General features: G+C 43.9%; 1 protein-coding gene across 1 annotated transcript in view; it reads left to right on the top strand.

Annotated features, from left to right (window-relative positions):
* The first annotated feature begins 2,298 nt into the window (after window positions 1–2,298).
* Window positions 2,299–26,467, top strand: part of LOC137656872 (uncharacterized) — a 110,566-nt gene continuing 86,397 nt past the window's right edge. Inside the window, exon 1 of the mRNA XM_068391242.1 lies at window positions 2,299–2,554. Coding sequence (XP_068247343.1) covers window positions 2,552–2,554 — 3 coding nt within the window. The 5' untranslated portion in view covers window positions 2,299–2,551. The remainder of the gene's footprint in view (window positions 2,555–26,467) is intronic.

Genomic DNA, 26,467 nt, shown 5'->3' on the forward strand with positions numbered 1-26,467 from the left:
CTACGCTTTTTAACCAAATAACCTGCTTTTTATTGTCTAGGTTGCCTTATGAGGCCACCTATCCACTACTTTGCAGGCTCGGGTGAAAGCTTGCATAAAATCGGGATGGTTAGCACCCTAGATTTTTTCATCTTTTCAAAGATAAAATCTATTCACAAAAGTCGTCCTGTGACCTTGTGGTCAAGGTCATTCATATTGCACAGTTTATGTTGTCTCATGACCCTCTACATTTCCACCAAATTTGATTTAAATCGACCGTGTAGTTTTTTTATTTATCTTCGATCATGTGGCAGCTATTTTTGACGTCATAATATATCATAAATTACCAAATAGAATTGACTCAGACTTGCGCATGCACTAGACCATATCCCAAGATATCTCCAGCAAATATTTGAAGGAAACTGATACCGCAGTTCTTGAGATTCCGAAGAGCAATCGTTTTAAATAAATTTTCTTTTATGCATAGAGGCCGCTGTATGCACCTGCACGATTTTCTTGATTTATACTTCCTTCATATGGGTCATGCTGAAGCTTAATTTTGTAAGCAAACACTTTAAAATTGGCTGAGTTATTAGCGATCCAAACCGGATAATAATAATAATAATAATAATAATAATAATAATAATAATAATAATAATAATAATAATAATAATAATAATAATAATAATAATAATAATAATTTGTTACTGCAATAATTACTCCAAACTTAACCTGTTGTATACCCTTCTACCTGATGAACTTCGCCCACTTACTAGCTATATGTAGCAACCCTGAGAAACAAATAGTCCGAAGAATAGAAAAATTGGACCTAAAATTAAATTCTGCCGAAGCAGCCATTATTTTCAATTCCACCTGCCTGAAGGAGGGTCTCCTACCAAGATAATAATAATAATAATAATAATAATAATAATAATAATAATAATAATAATAATAATAATAATAATAATAATATGTAGCGTAAGTAGCCAGTAACACTGAAAGCTAACAGATAGTGAAGGAAAATGTATATTTAATTTTCGATGGAGGAAAATTATCTAGTTATTGCCTGCGTTGTATTTACTGTAATCTTAAAATACCTGTTGAGGAATTTCTGGGAGTTCTGATGCAAGAGCCATTGGACTACAATAAGGTATTAAAATTCAGTGATAAGAGTGGGCGAGAAGTGTCTCACGTTGTAAATGTATTGTTTTTATAGACTACATTTGTGAAATTATAATGTTAAGACTACCTGAATAAATATTGATATAACGAAAGTAGAAAATTAACCATATATAGGGCGGTAGATATGCTTTGAAATTAAGGTAAACTACAGGGTGAAACAAAAAATAAATACATACTGATATCACTGATTTTAATTGAACAGATACGACTAACAGGAAGAGGTGGCGAACGTCTTAATATTCTTATTCGATTTTTTTTTTGGAGAAAGGAAAGTAAAACAAAATTAGACCGTCGCTATACCTTCACACCATATACACACTTCTTTTTCTTCATTTTTGCATTGAAATATCTTATGCTAATAAACATAAGAATAAATAATAAGAAAGAAATTTATATATATAAAAAAGCCTTTCATTGTGCAACAATAGGCAGAAGGAAGTTGATGTTAGTACAAATATATTTGAATTAGTTTAGTTTCAATAACGTAATCTTTATCTAAGTTTTTTCGTAGTTCTGTGCAGTGTAGCCCTAACTGATAAGTAGCCTACCGAACATTATTTTATGATAGAGTTGATAATCTGGTATGCTTGATTTTTCTGGTTCGTTCTGTTTTCGTAAATAGATAAGGATAAATTACTGTCTGTTTAGCAATTCTAATACTGTAATTTTCTCGCCAAATTTTGGAAGCTCAAAGTATCTTCCCCTGTAAGATGTGTGCGTGAATCATCTAATTATATAAACACATACAGAGTCTATGTCTGGCTTTGTGCCAGCCGATATGAATCATATTTATAGAGTATTGGAGCATTTTAGCTTTCTAAATCTTTGTCCCCGCTTCCTCTCGTCCAACCCATGATTAAAACTTTTTAAACTTTTATTTTAAGGAGAATATTGCCTCAGAATGGTATCCCCAGTCTCTACTCACTCTGACATAATGCCTTAGCAACAATATGAACTCCTCTTTTCACAGGAGATTGTAATATTTATGTAGAAAAATTAGTTGATAACCATATCATCGGCTTTGATATGCTGATAAAGATGATAAAAAAAAATTGTAACACGATAAACCATAGCAAAAGATAGAGCTTTAGTTAACATTTTATTCTGCTTAATTCAAACTATAAAATCTTAATCAAATATCATAATTTACCAAAACTTAAGTTTCTTTTACATTTAAAAGAAAAACTCGTATCCGAAGGGACGAAGTAGAAAGAAGAAGAATCCTTCAAGCAGATGTCATGTCAACAAAAGTAAACAAAAGGCATTGTTAGCCAAAACCGAGTGTACGCGTTCCGTACTCGCTGTACGTACTGCACGAAACCTACGTCACAGAGGAAATTGTCACATTCATTCCATTGGGTGTCTCGTAGATGACGAACTTCAATAGAGAATGGTAAGTATTCGTTTGTCGTCAATTATTGGGTATTGGAAAAACCTAAATTAGCCTGTTTGTAGGGTACGAAGTTTGTAATGTTAAGGCCTACTGATGTTCCTTTCATATTAGATGGGTACCTGTGCAATTGTGCATAAGAAACCCTGTAATTATTTCGGAAAAAAAAGTGCTCCTAGTCTAATTTTAGGCGTTAAACTATTTTGGGTGTCGATATCTGGAAAACCCTTTGTTTCAAGTTGGAAATCCGCCTGAAACACAGGAAGCTACACCAGAAAAAATATATATTTCACAAGGAAAAAAAAGTAGTCATACGATGTAACTTAAGGTTTCCCCTCCTAACTTTGCCTAAGACGCCTCACCTTTACCGAGGGAGGAACTTTATGCATTATTCTCCAAACATAGGTTATTGGGTTAAAGTGTAAATATTTACATGGCACAATATAACTAATGCAGAAAAGAATGTTCTTGGCTTGTTCATAGATACTCTGAACGATGGAGTTCTACAGTATGTATGATGATGGTCAAGCCCTATAATTCATTCATTTTGGTAATGTTGTATTGTATTACAGGGTGTTATTTTGAACAGAAAATATATGTTTTCCTATAGTAAATAACGTGATTTAACCGAATTTCACCTTCAATTCAACCGCAAACAAACAGATCAACCAATTCGACTAACTTTAAGTTGCCGTATTGGTTGCTGTTATTACAGATGAAATGAAGGTGAAAACCGGTTAAATCACGTTATTTTCTACAGGAAAACATATGTTTTCTGTTAAAATTTTTAAATATAATGTCTTTTATTATATATATATTTTGTTAAAATACATAAATATAATGACTTGTTCAAATTCGGTGTCTCTTAACTCACGTATGTACTGCGAACGGTAACATTAGCAACGTTACCAACGGTAGACAACGTTACCAACGTTGCGGTGATACACAGCGTTACCAACGTTACTGTGGCGAAATTTCACCGGTTTACTAAGTTGCCCGATATGCTGGGCGTGTCACAAGGCCTTAAGGGCTAGCCTCTCAAAACCATTCGGGAAATTAAGTAGAATACGGCTATATTTTAACAAAATTTATTATTAAAATAATCATCTAATACGAAAGAAATATAAAAAAAATAAACCTTTACTTGACATACAAAGAGACACTTAACTTAATGAACATGTGCGTTACTGAAAAAAAACTATGTCCGCATCGGACTCAAGATTTTAGCAAAATTAATTAATTATTTAGAGAGTTATCACGATAAGCGCCTTACCGAGACCTTTTTACGTACTTTACTCAATAACACTGATCCCCTGGCACAAGGATCGATGAAATATTTACAGATACAAATTTTACACAACTCTAGCAAGACCTACATGGAAACCGACCTGGGTACACTAGGGTGGGGAGAGAGAACAATTAGAACTTACTGTGGTTGGGGACGTCGGATCAAAGAGGCAGAGCGGGCCTCTGCAACCTCTGACGTCACCTTTTTCCCGCAATTTTTTCTGAACCTAAATTTCTAGATTGGATTTTTTTATCATGTTACAATAGAATGACGTTATATTTCTTAATCTTAAATTACAAGTGGACGATTTCTTTAGTCTCAACGCCTCCCCTACCAGGCGGTTTCTCTTTTTGGTTCTAAACATTCTCGTCTTGAACGACATTCATTCGCCCGCGAGTTCTCTCCTCTCCCTCCAATTTGACGCAATCGTAGGCGGAGTCAAATGACGGGAATTTTGATTGATCAGGTCGAAATTCCCGACAGTTGCTGTGGAATTACTAACGTTAGCAATGATTCGGTATTATTATCGTGTGTATTTTGAATAATTTTTCCTTATACCCTTTACACAATATATAAAAAAGTACAAAAGGGGTATAGAACCTAACAAACCCACCTAACCTAACCTAGAAATTCCCAGGTCACAAACCCAATATAATGCCCTTTGTTATATCACTTCACTCACGTTATGGTAACGTTAGTACTGTTACGATAACATTATATTTAATGGTTCTTGTTTCGCCATTAGCTTGCTTCACTCGCATGAAAATCAAACATCAAGCTCGTATGTACTGGCAAGCAGTAATGTTGAGCTGCGCACGCTAACATTAAAGTTAAAGAAATTAATGACTTACTTTTATGACCGTGACATCGTAACTTAGGGGTCACGGGGGTGTTGTGACTGAGTCTGTGGTGTCTTAAGTGTTTTGCCTTAGATTAGCACTGCACTTGAAACACTGTAAAAGTTGGTATATTACATTACGTGATTCAAGAAAATTATCAACATTGGAATACACCAAAATAAATTCAAGTGTGGATTACTGAAGTGGTTACAATTTTATAATACTTAGATCGTAAAATAAGCAAAAGACGTCACTTGAACTAACAAAGACGTGACTTGGGCAAAGGTTTCCACGGAAAAGGGCTTGTTGGAAGGTGGGGTTAGGGAAATATTAACCCCCCTGTGCAAACTTTACTTACGTATGGGTTCGTGATAGGTTAACGGAAAAGCAACGGAGTCTAGAGAGTAAACATGAATGAACAGAATGGGAAACTTGTCCAGAGCAAGTATTTATGTGAAATATGGGAGTGACAAGGTAATAACAAAATGTATAAAAGTAATATATGAAGATAAAATGGAATGTATGATAAATAATTTTTCAATATTTAACTTAGCCGGTGATCATATAGCTGCAACTCTGTTGCTCGACAGACAACTCTACGGTAAAAACTCGCCAGCGATCGCTACACAGGTTGCGGGTGTGCCCAACAGCGCCATCTGTCGACCAGATACCCAGTTCTCAGTGTAAACAAAGACTCAATTTTCTCTCTGTCGAGGTGTCGACAAGACGTACTTACTCGCTGTTGCTAAACTGGAGTTTTTTCACATCTAATTGGTGAAGTACTTGATTCTAGTTTTGAGCTTTCGCTGTGCAGGGTTTCTCTTCTCACAAATCCTTGAACTCTTTCTGATAACGGATTCTTTGTTGATGACTTTTTGATAGTTTTTTGAATTTCCCTTTGACCAATTCAAAATGGCTGACCCTTCACAAGTCCCCAAATTTAGGAAGTGCAATGCTAGGGACTGTTCAAGGCGTCTTCCGAAGGCTTCTATCGACCCTCACACTGTTTGTTCCAATTGTCGGGATAAAACCTGTCAATTGGAAGATCGGTGTGAGGAGTGCGTTGGCCTTTCGGAATTCGATTTTATCGAATTTCAAAAGTATACACGTAGGCTAGAGAGAGATAGAGTTAGGAGAAGTTCTTCTCGTTCTATTGATATTTCCTCTCCTCATGCCCCACAACCTATTCCTTCCCCTGTAGTGGTTGCTCCTAACCCCCCTCCTGGCACTCAGGAACCTTCGATGGCTGATATGATGCGTGCCATCCAGGCTCTGGGTGAGAGAGTTGAGTCCCTTGCTAGTGACCGTAATCAGCTCATGGCGGATGTGAAGGAGCTTAAGTGCAAAAGTGCAGTGGGAAGTGCTAAAGTGCCGAGTGATAGTGTTGTGGATAGTGTTGCGCTTGAGGGTTCGTCTGTTCGTGCCTGTCGTCCTCCTAGTCCGGGACCTCTTGCAAGCTCCCAAGTCCAGGGGAGAAGCAATGTCGTACGACAAATGGGTTCGAGAGGCTTTAATCAGCGAACAGACGTTCCCTCCGTGGTATCGGGCGTATCTACCCAAGATCGCTCCAGCCTAACTAAGACGAGAGAGCCCATTTATACCTCGTCTTCGGAAGGTGTTTCTCGCAAGAAACCCTGGACCAAGGTCTCACGACCGTTAAAACGCAAGTCGGTCCCTTCAGCGCAAGTCCAACGGCCCAGTTGTAGCCACTGGGTCAGTTCGGACTCGTTGCCGTCATCCGATGACTGCTCACCGCCTAAGAGAGGCAAAGCGGTACCGCTTCAGACAGTAACACCGTCTGTCGCCGCACCTGCTCCCGTAGACCCTAAGTGGTCTCTACTGCAAGACATGCAGTCTAAACTGACGTCTCTTATGCAGGACTTTCGTGCGGAGAAGGTTGCTGCCGCACCAGCTAGTGCAGTACCTAGCCTACAACCTTCCACACGATCGGTTGTGCGTCCTGTGGACGCTGAGGTAACCTTCTCACGCACACCAGTTGAGAGAGTTCCGCCACCCATGCGTTCCAGTGTGATCTGCCAGCCGCATGTTGACGTTAAGCGACGCACGGAGGTCTCCGTTGACGTTCGGGAGGTTCAACAACCGTCAGAGTTGCTTTGTTTTGACGCGGTGCGTCAACCTCCGCAACCCAGTGTGGTTGCCACTGCGCACCCACATCAGTCCAGACAGTATGGAGTAGACGCTGTGCGTCCCCGCGCTGCCATGGTTGTTGCCAGCTCACAGACTGGGCAGCAGTTCCATGACGTTGCGTCCGGCTCAGTCACGCATGCACCCGTGCGACCGGACTCAGCGAACCAGCCGTTACCCACTCCGTTGCCGTTTCCTCATCAGTTATCGGATGAGGGACTTTCTGATGATGATGTTGCTGCACACATAGATGAACCACAATCAGAATTGGACGAGCCTAAGTCTACTCAACCCTCTCTGGACTTTAGGAAAGTTTTGGCCATTTTCAAAGAGATGTTTCCGGACCAGTTTGTTTCTGTGGCTCCTCGTTCTCCTCCGTCAGAGTTTGTGTTAGGCATGCCGTCTACCACTCCTGCCTTTACTAGACTCGTCCTCGCACGCTCGTCCAAGAGAGCTTTGCGGGTGATAGGAGAATGGTTGCAGTCCAAGAAGAGTTTAGGGAAGACAGCCTTTACGTTTCCCCCTGCTAGACTCTCTTCTAGATCGAGCGTCTGGTATGCCACGGGAGAAGTTCTCGGCTTGGGAGTTCCTGCCTCTGCCCAGGGCGACTTCTCAAGCCTTGTAGACTCTCCCCGCCGCCTTGCCATGAGACGCTCAAAGATATGTTGGTCATCTTCGGACCTGGACCACCTTTTGAAAGGTATCTTTAGGGCCTTCGAAGTTTTTAACTTCTTAGACTGGTGTCTAGGAGCCCTAAGCAGAAAGATCTCTCCGACAGAGAAAGAGACTTCCTTGCTCATTATGTCCTGCATGGACAAGGCCGTACGTGATGGGTCTAATGAGCTTGCTGCATCATTTGTGTCCGGAGTCCTTAAAAGGCGTGAAAACCTATGCTCATTCCTTTCAGCTGGAGTTACACCGTGCCAGAGATCCGAGCTTCTTTTTGCTCCCCTTTCTAATGCCTTTTTCCAGAAGACCTGATTAAGGAAATAGCCGCTTCATTGATACAGAAGGACACTCACGATCTTGTTGCGTCCTCCGATCGCAAAGCTACCCCTTTGCCTACCTTGTCAGCTAGACCAAGGATGGACACTCCAGCGTCCCGTTTTATTCCGCCCTTTCTTGGCAGAGCCTCCAGCAGAGGAGGTGCTCGTGCCGAAGGGAAACGAGGAAAGAAGAAAGGAACCAAGTCCTTTAAGGGCAGAGTCTGACTACCAGCTTCTTCAGACAGCAGTGGGAGCCAGACTCAAGAACTTCTGGCAGACCTGGGAAAAGAGAGGCGCAGATGCACAATCTGTGAAGTTGCTCAGAGAGGGGTACAAGATCCCTTTTGTACGGAAACCCCCTCTAGCAACGTCTCCCATCGATCTCTCTCCCAGGTACAGAGAGGAAGACAAGAGACGAGCCTTGAAACGGGAAGTGTCTCTTTTACTAGAGAAGGGAGCGGTGGTCAAAGTCTCGGACCTTCAAACTCCGGGATTCTACAACCGACTCTTCTTGGTGTCAAAGAAGACAGGAGGGTGGAGGCCGGTGCTAGACGTCAGTGCTCTGAATGTCTTTGTCACAAAGCAGACGTTCTCCATGGAGACCACAAAGTCAGTCTTAGCAGCGGTCAGAAGGGAAGACTGGATGGTCTCTTTAGACCTAAGGGACGCCTACTTCCACGTCCCCATCCACCCGGACTCCCAACCTTTTCTGAGATTCGTTTTCGAAAAGGTTGTCTACCAGTTTCAAGCCCTGTGCTTTGGCCTAAGCACAGCTCCTCTTGTGTTTACGAGGCTGATGAGGAATGTAGCCAAATTCCTTCATTTAGCGGACATCCGAGCCTCCCTCTATTTGGACGACTGGCTTCTCAGAGCTTCTTCCAGTCGTCGCTGTCTGAAGGATCTAAAGTGGACTCTAGATCTGACCAAGGAATTGGGTCTCCTTGTCAATATGGAAAAGTCACAACTGGTCCCATCCCAAACTATTGTGTATTTCGGGATGGAGATTCACAGTCTAGCTTTTCGGGCTTTTCCGTCGGCCCCCAGAATAAGCCAAGCCCAGTTATGCATCCAGAACATGCTGAAGAAGGAACGATGTTCAGTCAGGAAGTGGATGAGTCTGATAGGGACGCTATCATCCCTGGAACAATTTGTGTCATTAGGAAGACTACACCTCCGTCCTCTTCAATACCATCTAGCATTTCACTGGAAAAAGGACAAGACGCTAGAAGCGGTCTCGATCCCCATTTCCGAGAAGATGAAGTCTTGCCTGACTTGGTGGAAGGACAGTATCAACCTAAGAGAGGGTCTTCCCCTGGCTGTTCAGACTCCCAACCACGTTCTCTTCTCGGACGCATCGGACGTAGGCTGGGGCGCGACATTAGACGGTCGGGAATGTTCGGGACTATGGAACTCGAGTCAAAGGATAATGCATATCAACTGCAAGGAGCTACTGGCAGTACATCTGGCCTTGAAAAGCTTCAGGTCTCTCCTTCGAGGCAAAGTGGTGGAAGTGAACTCGGACAACACCACTGCCTTGGCGTACATCTCCAAGCAAGGAGGGACCCACTCACTGACGTTGTACGAGATCGCAAGGGACCTGCTCATCTGGTCAAAAGGTCAAAACATATCACTAGTAACGAGGTTCATCCAAGGCAACTTGAATGTCTTGGCAGATTGTCTCAGTCGGAAGGGGCAAGTAATTCCAACGGAATGGACCCTCCACAAGGATGTATGCAAGAGACTTTGGGCCACTTGGGGCCAACCAACAATAGATCTCTTTGCAACCTCGATGACCAAGAGGCTCCCAATATATTGCTCACCAATCCCGGACCCAGCAGCAATACATATAGATGCCTTTCTCCTAGATTGGTCGCATCTAGATCTATACGCATTCCCACCGTTCAAGATTGTCAACAAGGTACTGCAGAAGTTCGCCTCTCACGAAGGGACAAGGTTGACGCTAGTTGCTCCCCTCTGGCCCGCGAGAGAATGGTTCACCGAGGTACTTCGATGGCTAGTAGACGTTCCCAGAAGTCTTCCTCTAAGGGTGGACCTTCTACGTCAGCCACACGTAAAGAAGGTACACCAAAGCCTCCACGCTCTTCGTCTGACTGCCTTCAGACTATCGAAAGACTCTCGAGAGCTAGAGGCTTTTCGAAGGAGGCAGCCAGTGCGATTGCTAGAGCAAGGAGAACATCCACCCTTAGAGTCTACCAATCGAAGTGGGAAGTCTTCCGAAACTGGTGCAAGTCAGTATCTGTATCCTCGACCAGTACCTCTGTAGCTCAAATAGCTGACTTTCTCTTATACCTGAGAAAAGAACGATCACTTTCAGCTCCCACTATCAAGGGCTACAGAAGCATGTTGGCATCGGTCTTCCGGCATAGAGGCTTAGATCTTTCCAACAATAAAGATCTACAGGACCTCCTTAAGTCTTTTGAGACCACGAAGGAGCGTCGTTTGGTTACACCTGGTTGGAATTTAGACGTGGTACTAAGATTCCTCATGTCAGACAGGTTTGAGCCGCTACAATCAGCCTCCCTGAAAGATCTCACCTTAAAGACACTTTTCCTGGTATGCTTAGCCACAGCTAAAAGAGTCAGTGAGATTCATGCCTTCAGCAAGAACATCGGATTTTCGTCAGAAAAAGCTACATGTTCACTACAACTTGGTTTTCTAGCCAAAAATGAGCTGCCTTCTCGACCTTGGCCGAAATCGTTCGATATTCCCAGCTTATCGAATATGGTAGGCAATGAACTAGAAAGAGTCTTATGCCCTGTGAGAGCTCTTAAGTTCTATTTAAAACGAACTAAACCTTTACGAGGCCTATCTGAAGCTTTATGGTGTTCAGTTAAGAAACCATCTTTGCCTATGTCAAAGAATGCTTTATCCTATTTTATCAGACTGTTAATACGAGAAGCTCATTCCCATCTGAGTGAGGAAGACCAAGCATTGCTGAAGGTAAGGACACACGAAGTTAGAGCTGTCGCAACTTCCGTGGCCTTTAAGCAAAATAGATCTCTGCGAAGTATAATGGACGCAACCTATTGGAGAAGCAAGTCAGTGTTTGCGTCTTTTTATCTAAAGGATGTCCAGTCTCTTTACGAGGACTGCTACACACTGGGACCATTCGTAGCAGCGAGTGCAGTAGTGGGTGAGGGCTCAACCACTACAATTCCCTAATTCCATACCCTTTTAATCTTTCTCTTGAAATGTTTTTATTGTTTTTTGGGTTGTCCGGAAGGCTAAGAAGCCTTTCGCATCCTGGTTGATTTGGCGGGTTGTCAAAGTCATTTCTTGAGAGCGCCTAGATTAGGGGTTTTGATGAGGTCCTGTTGTATGGGTTGCAACCCTTGATACTTCAGATCCTAGGGGTCGATCAGCATCCTAAGAGGATCGCGAGGCTCCGTAAGGAAGACGTACTTAAAAGGCAGAGTAATTGTTCAAGTCGACTTCCTTACCAGGTACCTATTTATTTTGTTTTTGTTATTTTGATAACTTCTAAAATGAAATAAAAACTCTTAGCTCATAAAAGTGTAAACTTATATTGCTGGTCTCTACCCACCCCCCTGGGTGTGAATCAGCTATATAATCACCGGCTAAGTTAAATATTGAAAAGTGTTATTTTGATTATAAAATAAATTTTTGAATATACTTACCCCGGTGATTATAAATTAAATGACCCTCCCTTCCTCCCCAATAGAGACGCAGTGGGACGAGGAGAAAATTGAGTCTTTGTTTACACTGAGAACTGGGTATCTGGTCGACAGATGGCGCTGTTGGGCACACCCGCAACCTGTGTAGCGATCGCTGGCTAGTTTTTACCGTAGAGTTGTCTGTCGAGCAACAGAGTTGCAGCTATATAATCACCGGGTAAGTATATTCAAAAATTTATTTTATAATCAAAATAACATATTTGATGGGTATATAAAATGAGGTGACTTTATATGGTATTGGATAATAAAACGAGTAATACTGGGGTCAAACGTAATATGCATAAGAGGGTATTACATAACTAATCAAGTAATAGACATGAACAGAGCTGGTAGAGAGACGAACAGTTGCATTTCACGATTAGAGAAGAAGAAATCCTATTGGTGGGGTAAAGTCTCTGTGCAGGGAGGCGGGGTTTTTGCGCAGAAAGTCGAAACCTGCTATGTACAAACGTACGTACAAGAGCGTCTACAACGGGCAAGTAGAATGAGAAAAATTAAATGAAAAACATTGCTAATGTTAGCATGATACGTTAACATTTGATCTACAGTACACGTTGGCAGCACTGGTTACTGTATTTTTTCATGAGACATAGTCTTTGCAACAGCATCCCCAAAGTTTATCCACCTATACTGTTCTGTATTTTCCTCCGTTTATTATACATTCAAGAAGATAATGTATAGAGAAGAAAAGGCTTGTTTTACAATTATATTTCTGGGCTTGAACCTGTGCCGGCCAGTGAATAAGCTCCTATTAGCACTTATTCTTAGGTAATTTACTGCTAAATATACCAGAGAAAAATGTAAAGGAGTGCTAGGTTAACTAGCTCGCTCACCTATTGGTGTTGGTATAGAATTGGGCGTATAATCCAGAGGTCCCGCACTATTTAGATTCATCCACGACAAAGACCCCAATAGAGGAGAGCCGTTCAACCTCACTCGGCACCACCAACTCTGCATCCGCTCAGAACCCAACTCCTTTTTAGCACGCCTGTGTGGTAACCCGCTTGTTTGTGCTCTCGTGTTTTGCCTTATTTTTCGCTGGATTATGGCTTCTTCATCGGTTTCCCAGGAGACACCGTCTAAGTTAAGTACCAAGCTATGTTTTGCTGTGTTTTGAGCAATCTAGATCGTTTAATATTTAAATTATAGGAGTTTATTCTCTTCGATCATCTCGGTCTTGCTCGATTCCGCTTACGGTTGGTACTCCTGTTTTGAGAGCTTTTAGTTTCACTCGCGGTGTTACTAAGTGTATTATTTTTATTATTAGTTTAAATTTTTATATGTTTTACTGTGGATATTCATTATTTAGCGTTTAGAACCCTTGTGGTTCATATTTAGGGCCGATATCAGGTTACGTATCGTAGATGGCTTGCCGACCTTCGTTACTGGGCGGCAATTTTTATTATATAAGCCATCAGGTTGTTGTCCTTTGGGATTTATTTATTATTTTGCATGCCTTGCCCTAATTTTTTATGTGTATATTTATATATTTTTCAACGCTATTACTTTTATAATGAATATTTGTGCTATTACTCCGTATGATCTGTTTTGGTAGTGTTTGGGGATCGTCAGTTGGTAGCCCTGCTGCTCCGTATCACGTGATCCTCCCCCAAGCTCCCCCTCTCGCTAGGTTGGTGGCTAGGCTTCTCTCCCCCCTCCCCTAGGGGACCGTTGCCTTCCCTCCTTTTAGAGGGGGTAGTTCAGTGTTTATGGACTTTGTCCTCCGGGTGTCCCGGCGGTTTCGTCTCTGTCTAGACGGGTTGGCCACCGGTCAACAGAGTAGGATCCCGGTGCACCCTATTTTATATTCACCTATCACACTTTTATTATGTTATACGAAACCCTCCGGGTTCTGTTGGTGGTTCTTATCTACAGTTCCGCCCCCCTCTTAATTTATAACAGTTCCTATGATTATATATAACAGATCACTATCCCGGAGTTCCTATATGTATTGGTTTATGGATGTACTTTTATTTCCCGGTCCGGGGCTTAACCTCGCTCCGGGAAATCAGACACTATGTGTCTTAATTCTTTGTTGCATCCTTCTTTATGATCCCGGCTCGACCGGAATGGATAGCTATACTCTAGTCTTAAGTTAGACTTATGTTTAGGCCCGGGTCCTCCGGACCCGCCCCTACTTAAGAGTATTACAGTTAAGCTCTAGTCTTAAGTTAGACTTATGTTTAGTCCCGGGTCCTCCGGACCCGCCCCTACTTAAGAGAATTACAGTTTCTCATATACTATTCTTTTTATAGATGGTGCATTGTCAGACGACGGCCTGTGCGGCTGTCCTTCACCAGCCTTGTGACCATACTGTATGTAGGTCTCACGCCCTCTGCGGAGTTCAGCTGGAAGACATCGTGGTCTGGCACCCTGATAATTGTATGGTCTGTTTTGACCTCATCACCACCCTCGGATCTGATTTGGTGAGTCCCGTTGGCTATGTTGTCTTTCTAATTATTTTACCTTTTTTTGGTATACATACACTATTTAGTAAGATTTCTATGGTCTTGAAGGACCGCCGGGAATCTTCCTTTCTGTATTTCCCACTATTATTTCAGGCATCCCCGGAGCAGAAGACTGCGGCTCGGGCCACACTGAAAGTGTGGGTTGGGGGATTTGCCCGAAACGTGAAATCGAAACAGCCTTACGTCCTATCTGAAGACTACTGTGCTATGATCTACCCTAATGCCAAGTCTTCAGCCGCTGTGGCTAGGCATGTTGCGGCACCCATCATTGCCGACATTGATGCCACTATTGCGGGATTCATAGACCAGGAACAAGATCCGTTGGATGCCCCCGGAGATCTGGAAGACAATGTTGCCTCCTTGAACTTGGATGTGGAACCTATGTTGTTGGATGATCCGGATGCAGGTAGGGTGGTAAGTGAGGCAGGTGTTACCGGCGCTGAGATTCCTATCCTCAGCCCCGCTCTTTCTTCTTCATCTGATCACTCTTCTTTCCATGGTTTTTCTGGGGACCGTGATTCGTCTCACCGATCACACCCGGTTCCCCCCAAAGATAAGTCTATATCTAGAACTTTGCCAAAAGCTCGTAAGCCCCACAAGGCTTCCCATAGTTCCAAGTCAAATACAAACCCGTCATCTAAGGCTTCCGGCTCCTCCTCTAAGTCTCACGACCCGGGAGTACAATCCGCCACTTCTGCTCCTAACCCGGGCCTTTCCGAATCAGCCATGCTTCGCATTGTGTCGGAGATGCAATCTAAGATTGTGTCGGAAATGCAGGCCAAGATGGACACGATGTTCTCTAACATTGGTCAGAGACTTGGGGCATTAGAGCAGGGTGCTCCGGAGCGAGTTCAAAGCTCTCTCATCCCGGATGCCTCTAAGCTTCCGCCGTTTACCAAGAATAACCCTTGGCGCATGGCTCTTCATTCCCCATTCTCAGACGGGATGTTAACATTGGAAGGTCTTGGTACTCGTCCACTAGAGGATTTTGAATTCTTTCCTCCTGGTCTCGCATTTCCATTTCATGGTTATGCCAGGCTTACCGAGGAAGCTCTGGTTCGGCTGGATAAGGTCCCCAAAGAGACTGTCATTTTCCCAAAGGAACAAGCCCAATCTGTTTGGGCTAGGTTTCTGAATGATATTGGTTGCACCAATACCATGTTGACGCCTCATAAAAGTTCTTTCACAATGTTCTTAATGGACAAGAATACCGTGACTCCATGCGTCAATAAGGTTGCAGAGCTTGCTTTTCAATATGCTCTGGAGGAGAAGCCCTTGCCTCCCATCCGAGAGGTGGATCCGATCTCCCTCCTTCTTCCTTCAGGTAATGAGTGTTGGGACAATGTCCATACCACCTTTACTTCTGGCAAGCTAACAGCGGACTGTGCTTCAGTTATGTTTAGTGAACGGCTTCCCCGTCTCCCGGAATCCCTTATTAAACAGGAGTATGAGTCCCGCCTACGTGTTGGTCGAACCTTGAACTTGGCCACGTCTACGGAGTCGATAGCCTTAACTTATGATACTGAGAGTATCTTTAAGTCTCTCAATAAGGCTACTTTGCAGTCGTTATATTTTGATTTATATGACTTTGCTCTTGCTAAACGTAGGTGCCGCAAACACGTCCTGGCTGAGGCGACTATTAGGCACGAGCCGAATAAACTTATCCGGTCCTCTTGTTGGGGTCCAAATCTTTTCCCTGAGGATCTTGTGGAGGAAGTCTTGGCAGAGGCTACTAGGGTTAATCAGAGCCTTAAAGCCCGTTGGGGTTTGACTCCTAAGCGGAAATATGATCCCGCAAGTTACCAAGCCCGGGGTAGGAAGAAGCTCCGCCCGTATACCTCCACTCAGTTCCGGCAACAGCAGAGTAGTTCGTCCGTTTTCCGGCAACCTCTTCCTCCATCTCCTGCTGCTCCTGCACAGCCTTCCACCTCTCAGGCTCCTTCATCGGACGACTACGTCACCGTTCTGCTCCCTAAGAGCCAGCTTCCCGGTGCCTCCACCACCTCTCCAGCCTTTAACCAATCTTATGAGGCTCAAGGCTCTTCCCAGAGTTATAACAGAGGTAGAGGCTACCACCGTGGTTCATACCAGAACAGAGGTAGAGGTAGATTCTTTCGCAAGGGAAAGAACTTCCGAGGCGGACGTGGAGGCAACTCCTCAAGCCAATACTGAAGTGCAGCGGGTAGGGGGGAGGCTTTATGCCTTCCGCAACAAATGGAGGTTCAGTCCCTGGGCTTTCAGTATCATCTCCAAGGGACTGGGGTGGAGTTGGATTCAAGGACCTCCTCCACCGAACAGATTTCTTCAGCATTCCACTCCGGACCTAGTCGAATTTGTCCAGGACCTGTTACAAAAGAACGCCATACAAGAAACGAAACACCTGAAGTTTCAGGGTCGGCTGTTCAGTGTCCCGAAGAAGGATTCGGACAAGAGAAGAGTGATTCTAGACCTATCCCTTCTCAACTTGTCCATTCAATGCGACAAGTTTCGAATGCTTACCGTCTCGCAGGTGCGGACCTTACTTCCCCGTGGGGCCGTCACCACCTCTATCGATCTTACAGACGCCTATTATCACGTCCCAATAGCGAGACACTTCCGTCCGTATCTAGGCTTCCGCCTAGGAAACAAAAATTACTCCTTCAAGGTGATGCCTTTCGGGCTCAACATCGCTCCAAGGATTTTCACAAAGTTAGCAGAAGTTGCTGTTCAGGAACTCAGAAATCAAGGGATTCAAGTAGTAGCCTATCTGGACGACTGGCTCATTTGGTCAGACACCTCCCAAAATTGCCTAAAAGCCACTCACAGAGTCCAATACCTTCAATCTCTAGGCTTCCAGATCAACTTCAAGAAGTCCCGTCTTCTTCCGAAATCAAAGTTCCAATGGCTCGGCCTGCAATGGGATCTTATATCTCACACTCTGTGTCTTCCCAAACCCAAGAGGTTAGAGATTGCAATGAACACCAAACGCTTTCTCAAAGACAAAGTAAGTTCCAGACGACTCCAAGAGAGGATCCTAGGGTCCCTTCAATTTGCTTCAGTGACGGATCTACTTCTGAAAGCAAAATTGAAAGATATCAATCGTGTCTGGCGTTCGAGGGCGAACCGGAAGCTCCGGGACAGGAAAGTCCGCCTTCCTCCCATTCTCCGGGAAAGACTTCTACCTTGGACAAGGGCCAACAATCTGTCAAAGTCAGTTCCCCTTCGATTTCCGCCTCCGAAGTTAATCATTCACACGGACGCATCCCTATCAGGTTGGGGAGGCTATTCTCAGCTCAGGAAAGTTCAAGGTCTTTGGTCTCCCTTATTCCGCCAATTTCACATCAATGTGCTGGAGGCCATGGCAGTTCTTCTAACCCTGAAACGTCTCGCTCCACCCAAGAGACAACACCTTCGTCTGGTTCTCGACAGCGAAGTGGTGGTCCGCTGCCTCAACAGAGGCGGATCAAAATCAGGGCCTCTGAACCATGTTCTAGTAGCCATATTCTCCCTAGCAGCCTCGAACCGTTAGCATCTTTCAGCTGTCCACCTGGCGGGAGTCCGGAACGTAGTGGCAGACGCCTTGTCCCGGACCTCCCCTCTAGAATCGGAATGGTCACTCGATCTAAAGTCATTCCGGTGGATTCTCTCTCGGGTTCCGGGTCTCCAAGTGGACCTCTTCGCCACGGAGTCCAACCACAAATTGAGAGTATATGTGGCTCCCAATCTAGACCCTCAGGCCTACGCCACAGACGCCATGTCACAGAATTGGGACATCTGGGAAAGGATTTATCTCTTTCCCCCGGTGAATCTTTTACTGAAAGTCCTAGACAAACTGAGATCCTTCAAGGGACGAGTAGCCTTGGTCGCACCCAACTGGCCCAAGAGCAATTGGTACCCTCTCCTGCGAGAGTTGAGACTACATCCTCACCCGATACCCAATCCGGTTCTGTCTCAGATAGTACAAACACGCGTTGTGTACGCTTTCTCAAACATTCAGAGCGCCCTAACTTTATGGACTTCATGAAGTTTGCGGCCATGCATGGTGCCAATATCGATCCTCAAAACACCCTGTTCCTAGAATCAGATAAACGGGATTCCACCATCCGCCAATATGATTCTGCGGTTAAAAAGTTGGCTAAATTTTTGATAGACTCAGACGTACACTGTATGAACTTGAACCTTACAGTCACTTTCTTTAGAACTTTATTAGAATCAGGTCTGGCAGCCAATACTATCACCACTATTAAATCTGCCTTGAAAAAGATCTTCCTAGTGGGTTTTAACATAGACTTAACCGACTCTTTGTTAGCTTCAATTCCGAAAGCCTGTGCCAGACTGAAACCGGTTACTCGTCCTACCCCGGTTACCTGGTTCCTGAATGATGTACTCAAATTGGCTTCTGATACCATTAACAGTTCTTGTGATTACATTCCCCTTCTCAGGAAAACACTTTTCCTGGTGAGTTTGACTTCCGGGGCAAGAATTTCTGAACTGGCAGCTTTATCAAGAGACCCGGGTCATATTGAGTTCCTTCCTTCGGGAGAGGTCCTTCTTTCACCTAACAAATTCTTTTTAGCTAAGAACGAAGACCCTCAGAACAGATGGTCCTCCTGGAAAATTGTTCCCCTCACGCAAGATCCGTCTCTGTGCCCTGTTACTACTCTTAAGTCTTATTTATCCCGGACCTCCTCTAACTCCTCCGGGCCTCTATTCGTTAGAGAACAAGGCGGTACCATTACCATTAAAGGGATCAGGCAACAGATTTTGTATTTTATTAAACAAGCTAGCCCTGACTCTTTTCCTCTTGCACATGATATCAGAGCGGTTGCTACTTCGGTGAACTTTTTTCACCACATGAATTTTACGGATCTTTCCAGGTATACAGGGTGGAAATCACCGTCAGTGTTCAAGAAACACTATCTTAAACATTTGGAAGCCCTTAAATTTCCTACAGTGGCTGCAGGGAGCGTAGTTACCCCCAGGTAACTCACATATTAATTCCTTGTCATTTTATCTCTCCCCCTTACCTGCCTCATTTATACCCTATTTGTATTCGTTGGTTTCGCACCTGATTTCTATTACTATATTTGTAAATTTTTGACTCCTGAGTATCTGTATATATCATCACTCACGGCATTATTATACCTTACCTTTTTTGTCAATTGTTCTACCAAGTGGATTTATGTTCTTTTTAAGATACCCTTATAGCTGTTTTTGGCACTCATCTCTGATTAAAGTAACTTGTATTTTCCTTATGTTTATGTTTTTCCTTTATTTTGCAAGTTTGGTGACATTTCTCTTGTATATATTCACTGGCCGGCACAGGTTCAAGCCCAGAAAAGGGATTTTGACGTAGGAAAAATCTATTTCTGGGCGAGGGACCTGTGCCGCCCAGTGAACCCTCCCAGCTCCTCTCCCTTGGAGTCCCCAAACTTTGGGTGCTAAGGAGTTGGGTTCTGAGCGGATGCAGAGTTGGTGGTGCCGAGTGAGGTTGAACGGCTCTCCTCTATTGGGGTCTTTGTCGTGGATGAATCTAAATAGTGCGGGACCTCTGGATTATACGCCCAATTCTATACCGACACCAATAGGTGAGCGAGCTAGTTAACCTAGCACTCCTTTACATTTTTCTCTGGTATATTTAGCAGTAAATTACCTAAGAATAAGTGCTAATAGGAGCTTATTCACTGGGCGGCACAGGTCCCTCGCCCAGAAATAGATTTTTCCTACGTCAAAATCCCTTATCATTTCCCCAGTATGTTTTCCCCACCCAAAAACCCCGAATTCCCACTGTGGGTCCCCCATTATCGTAGGATATAGATATATATATATTTCTGAAACTGTTCATTTACGACGGGAACAAGTGTCATTTTCGAAGAGAGCTTAATTTTTTCTATAAGAAAAAGTAGTTTTTTTTTCCTAGGTTACATTGCTCTGTAATACACTACAATAATACCTTTATTTTTAACCCTATTGCAAACTTGTATAGAACAAAAGGGAAAAGAATATTGGGGCACCACCTAACCTAACCCAGAAGTCACATCCTTACTGGTTGCGTCACGAAACTCCCCCATGCAACCTATCCTTATACATCTTTATCCTAAGCTTATCTTAAAACTAAGGCTCAACCCTGAGTATGGATTCACTTCTGAATGTAAGCTTTTCAGACATTTCTTATTTTACCCAGTCCATATAACTTGAAACAAGTATTTTTGGTAATTGATGTCATAAAAAGCATTCATAATACCAATCAATACACAATCAGAATCTTGAAGGCAGTATTCTCTGGTTGTTGGTATAAAGCAGTTTTTCTACCAGTCCTTGAACAAAGCTTGAGTCATCTATGTATTGCTGTTTGCCCGATAAGACACTGGCAACTTGTTCATATTCTTTAAAGCACATGGTTTCTGGGAACGATACAACATTTCCGCCTGAAAGCAACATCACTTGATCTTGGAATCCGGCCATACTTATAGCCTCATTGTGGAGATATGTTCTTTCAGGTATTTCTTTTCCAAAATATTCTCATCTCGTCTACGTTGAAAATTTGTTCTGGCAGATAGCCTCCTTCCTCGATGATCTTATCCAAAACATTGATAAATTTTTCTGCTGCTTTTGTATCTGCACTTGCTGCTTCACCATAAATATTACAGTTCTGAAAATGAAATCCTTGACGAAAGCGCTGGAATCATCTGTGGGTTGCTGTAAATGTTTCCGTGCATGCTTCACCCTCACATTATTTGAATATGTTGAAGATGCTGTACTTTGAATTACTGTATGTTAAGATTAATAGACCCTCGTTTGCTTATTTGGTCGTCAAACCAAATGGCCAATAATTTTTCCATTTTTGCTGCCTTGTTATCAAAGCATTAGACTATATCCTGTTGTAGCCTTGGCCATCTCCTTCACTCAGACTGTCTTATTGGATGGTAAATACTGTAGAATGCAATAAGTCTATACTGCTAGGGATTGTTTGAACTTTCTTTCCTTCTTCATATTGATTGATGATCTTGAGTTTCGTGTCAATATCGATAGAACTCCTTTGCTTGTTGGCAAAAGATCCTTGAGATGTAGTACTCTTTCTTTTTACCAACATCTTAAAAGTATATACAAATATCGAAAGCAAAAAATACAGTACAGTACTTCTCAACCTATAACAACTGGGTAATGGACACGAAAAACCATGCGAGGTAGCGAAAGGTGATGAAAGGGAGCTGCACTGCTAGTTGCCTCAGCCCAAGTTATCATGCACAGCTGCGTATAATTACACTCATAATTGTGCTGCCACTGCACTCCGCGCATGTTGCAACTACAGATATTTTTGTTAAACGAATATGGGACCAGTCGTAAAGCCGTCCGAACTCCTAGTTGTCAAAAACTGAGTATGTCGTTAAGTGAGAAGTGCCTGTATTTGATTGTGTCAATTCCTGTCTCCTAACTAATATTGTTCTTTTTTTCATAGACACTGTTACATTTAAGAGGTCTTTAGATGTTTTACCTGACCAACCTGCATGTTGGCTTATTTTTGCGAGGCTAGCCGATTTGGGAGAATGATTTTTCAAGACTTAATTTCAATTTGTGTCTTCGGTTCTTTATCTACCATAGAGTAGAATTCTGCTTATGTTATAGTACATGTGTAGTAATGTACAATAATACTGTGGTTACGCCATTAAACTCTAATAATCAAATACTGTATGAAGATTGCTTAATATACAGTATATGTAAAACAAATGAAGAAATTAAGAATTTTATAGCTAATTTTAATACATGGCAACTGGTCCCCCTCAAAGGACTCAGGTTTGTACTGTATACGGCAGTTAGAAAAAATACGACTTACTTCAAAATTTGATATTCCAAACAGTTACTGCATCTATTTCTGGATTCAGTAGTTATCCGGGCAATCTCCACTATCAGTTTGCTCCTACACTTTAATAGGAGTATGGTTTCAGCCAAGCTGGAACGGTCATTTAAAATTTTAACTAGGCCACCAACCCGCTACGCACTGTAACCTTGACTTTGACTTTGACTTTGGTGTTCGCAGAGTACAGACATCATGTTGTAGTTTTGCTTTTTCTTTCAGACTGAATAAGTTTTCACGCAGGTAGTTGTGTTCATGGGATATTAATTGAAGAAGCCAAGGCTATGCAGTTTTGTGATAACTGCAATGCTACCTACCATTATTGTATACTATTTGTTCCTATTGGGCCGTTTGTGGGTGGCTATTCTATCCATCGTGTATCAATGATGACAACAACTTGAACCTAAGGATGTTGGATTTCCTTGGTCATCGCTAGTGCTCCGTCGAAAAAAAGAGTTCATCCGCCACTGAGTGTGCCCTTCGTCTTTCCGTCAGTGTCTCCCGATCCCAGAAGGTGCCAAGGACGGATGGTCTTCCGCGCGCGCGAGCGCCAATGCTCTTGTACGTGCACACCAATAGTCTTGCGCGCGCCAATGCTCTTACGCGTGTGCGCCAACAGTCTTACGTGCATGTGCGCCGATGGTCTCCCACGCCAATGGTCTTCCGCACGTGCGCGCCAGCAGTCTCCATGTAGTACTCTCATGCACACGCCAATGCACCCGCCCTTGCGTAACCAGTCACACGCTTCGGCACATTCTAGGGAGACTGCACAAAACTACAAAGTGCCTCACTGCGCGCCAGCGCTCTTCCGCACTTTCCTGCGCCCTCCTGCGCAGTTTCGGTCTCAGATCCAATGCACCAGCTCTTGCCCAAGAGCCAGTGCTCGCAGATCCAATGCGCCAGTGCTCGCCTGCTCTCCAGACAGAAATTGAGCACCAGCATCATCCTGTGTGCCATCGCTCCAGTACTCTCCTGCACACGCCGCGCAATAGGCAGAAAAAAGGAATAAAACTTTTTGAACAGGTCACCATTGCTCCATTCCTCCCCGCAAACGCATAACATTGCCCCCGGAAAAAGAGGAAAGAGGCCTCACAAAAGGATTCAAGATCCCAAAGATTCCATCTTACGAGGGGAATCGAAACGAGGAATCCTTGGTCCCTGACTCTTCTGAAGTTTCTTTTTTTCTTGACAGAGCACCGTCAGCAAACAGGAAAGCATCAACAGTCTGATCTTTAGATCACTGTTTGCTGATGACTAGTCCACGGTTTACTGATCGCTAGGTCGCCGATCACCAGATCGCCAATTGCTAGCTCAACGATGATCTTTGACCTCTAGTCCCTCCAATGACTAACGATCTCCGATTGCTAGCGATCCAATCACCGATTGCTAGTCAATAACCAGTCATCAGCTTGCTAGTCAATAACCAGTCATCAGCTTGCTGATCACTAGATCACTGATGGGCAGCTTATCTTTCTCCGATCATTGAACTCAGCTCGCTGATCTCTGACCAGCCCATTTTCAGCTTGCTGATCTCTGACCAACCAAGAGGGACCATAGTTAGCTTGCTGATCTCTAGCTCGCCATCGGTTCACAGACCGCCGATTCACCGATCATCGGAAATTCGCCAGCAGTTCGTGACTCGAACTTACTAGTCAACCTCTGCCCGTAGTTCCCTAGATCAGAAGGTATACAACATACTTCTCGCTACTGGCCGTTTGCCATCACACTGAAGTGATCGGCAAAGGTTCGACAACCCTCATCAACGGCTTGTTGACAGGGAACTACTTGCGACCACTCTCCAACTGCACAGTAACCACGATACCCAACTATTAACCATTGATTAATATTCGCCAGATTAATTCTATTCTAAGGAATAGCATCAATCCCATCAGGCCGCATGGTAAGGCTAAGCGTTGCCTTCCTTCTGTTAGTTAAAGGAATTCTGTCTCAGAGAAGAATTCTTACACTGGGTATCGCGTCTGATCCTTTACGACACTAGTCAAGACTCCAGCGTCGACAATCTTCCATGCAAAAGGATCTGCAAGGAGCTGTCCCTTTGGGTCGATGTCCACACCATGTTGGAGTTCGAATAAGGGCTAAGACCTCAGGTCTTCATTTGCACATTGGACCTAAAGGACACTTACTTCCAGGCCCAAACCATCCATCTAGGAAGGTTGGAAGATTCAGTCTACACAAACAAGAAACACCAGTTCAGGGCACTGTGCTTCGGTCTTTCCACTACACCTATCCTGTCTCACAGGATCGCCTTCTGTCTCCTCCGTTTCGGGACGACTGACTGACCTTAGCAGACTCAGTGGCAACCTTGCGTTAGCACCGGAACTTCTGATGTCTTTTTACCAAGATCAAGTGATCAGGGTAAACTTGCGGAAGTCTTCCCTGCTTCCCTCCCAGAAGACTGGTGTATCTGGGAATGATTCTAGACACCAATCTCCTCAAAACCTTCTCAAAAACGAGAACAACTCCCATCCCAAAGTTACTTGAGTCGGACTGGAATCAGGCCCTAGATCCCCCAAACATTCTGACCCCCATGGGACCAGAAGTTTGGACGAACCTCAAGGGATGAGTGTTAGTTGAGAATCTACAGAGTGGTATAACCTTCTCATCCTTCCCCACCTCTTGGACTTGATGTTGTGCTTAGAACACATCAAAAGAAGAGAGGAGGGACCATAATGCTGCACCACACGACCTCAGCCCTCTGGACAGAGTCCGAAAGTACCTTCACTTAAATCTCTTAAGAGATGAAGGCCAATTTTCTGGTCCTTCAGCAGCCTCATCAGTTCCTAACAGACCACTCAGTGATGTGATGGACGACAACACCACATACACATAGAGGCTCACATTGGCAAGCAAGAAGGAACTTACTCGTAGCCTCTTCCCATCTAACAGTATAAACACTAAGATGGGCCAAAGTCCGTTCGGAACCACTATCAGCCCGCTTCATTCCAGACTAGAAGAACGTGCTCGCCGACAATCTGTGCACAATATCTCAGATAAGGTATACCGAATGGTCTTTGGATCGTCTTGTAGCCGACAAAGTCCCGACTTTACGGGGTCCTCCAACTAGGGATCTGTTCGCAACGCTCCTGAACCTCAGGCTGCCGTTGTTCCCCAGCCCTAAACCCCAAGGCTCTCTGGCAACAACGGTGTATACAACAATGACGTTTACGTCTCGTCCCTGTTTTATCTGGAGAAGGGCACTCAAGAAGGCTAGAACATTGATCAGCCTCTCAAGGACTCTCCTAGCTCCGCTATGGCATTACGCAGAACGGTTTCTAAACCTTTCTGTAGCTCCTGATAGAATCTCCAAGAGAACCCTCTCCACATCACAGACAACCCACTTCGACACCTACCACAAGCTATAGCTTTGCTATGATTGTACGCCTGGAGACTACCCAGTACCTCTTTTGCGAAAAGGTTGTCTAGATCTCTGAGGAATTCCTCACCATCAGTCTACCAGGCAGTATAACATCTTGTGTGGTTGGTGTCATGTGAAAGTGTCTCTCTCCACTCGATACCTCTATTCCAGCAATAGCGGAATCCTCGAGTATATACAAGAGGAAAAGACCCCCTATTCAGTTTCGATAGGTAAAGATGATCACTCAACCTTGATCCTTCACCTTCAAACTGAAAGAAAGGGACATCCTCTCATCGATAGACCTTTCCTAACTCATACGGACTTACAACTTGCCCTTCTCCAGTCAGAATTGAAACCTTCCTCTCGGATCATGGTTCAAATTCTCTGATCTCTAAAGAGACCTCATGTTCCACTTCACCAGGCAACAAATTTTCTCCTGATTTAAGAGGACAATGTTCTTACACACTCGGACAGCAAGCATACGAGTCAAGGAACTTCATGGTCTCTCTTTCGACATCGCCCATTAATGAGAAGGGCGAAAGACAGTGTTCAGTTTCGTCCCTGAGTATGTTGCCAGACACAGTCTCCTGAGGTGACGGATCCTACACAAGTCTCCACTCAGTAACGGACGATCCAGATCATCCGTTACTGTACCCAGGGTAAGGTATGAGACTTTACGTAAAGAAAACAGCAACAGGCCGCCCGTGTCCCTTCTCTTGTCATCAGCATTGGGAGAGTCTAGAGGAGAATCACCGAAACATCATCTCGACATGACGACTCACAATGTCAGGGGCATAACTATGCCCCTGGTCCTTCTTAGCAGATTACTCTGTGACGCAGGTTTTACAAGAAAGGATGTAAATGCTCCAGGTGTCTTTCACAACCTTTCTCCTGCAAGACGTGACCCACAGGAACTCGATACAATCTCTGTTGGACCAATAGAGATTGTATCGAGTTCCTGGTGGCTGCACAACAGCTGGTTGTATACCTCAAGCTCCTTATTGGACAAGTAGCAGAAGGTTGACGGCACTGTTTCCCGGTTTTAGTCTGCGTGAATGAAAAGATTTGACTGCCTCTTTTTCATTTCTTCATCCTACCCTCTTGTGGGGAAAGCAGCATCCTGGGTTCTCTGCATAAGCTGACCTCAAACCACTGCAGGTAAACCATGCTCCCTTGTGTACCTAGTATTAAGCTAATACTGTTGCGTCCCCATACCCTGGCGAGGTGGTATTGGGAAGTCTTGGTTACATCAGGTTTTTCCTAC

Source organism: Palaemon carinicauda, chromosome 17, assembly GCF_036898095.1.
Source record: "Palaemon carinicauda isolate YSFRI2023 chromosome 17, ASM3689809v2, whole genome shotgun sequence".
Taxonomy (NCBI): Eukaryota; Metazoa; Arthropoda; class Malacostraca; order Decapoda; family Palaemonidae; genus Palaemon; species Palaemon carinicauda.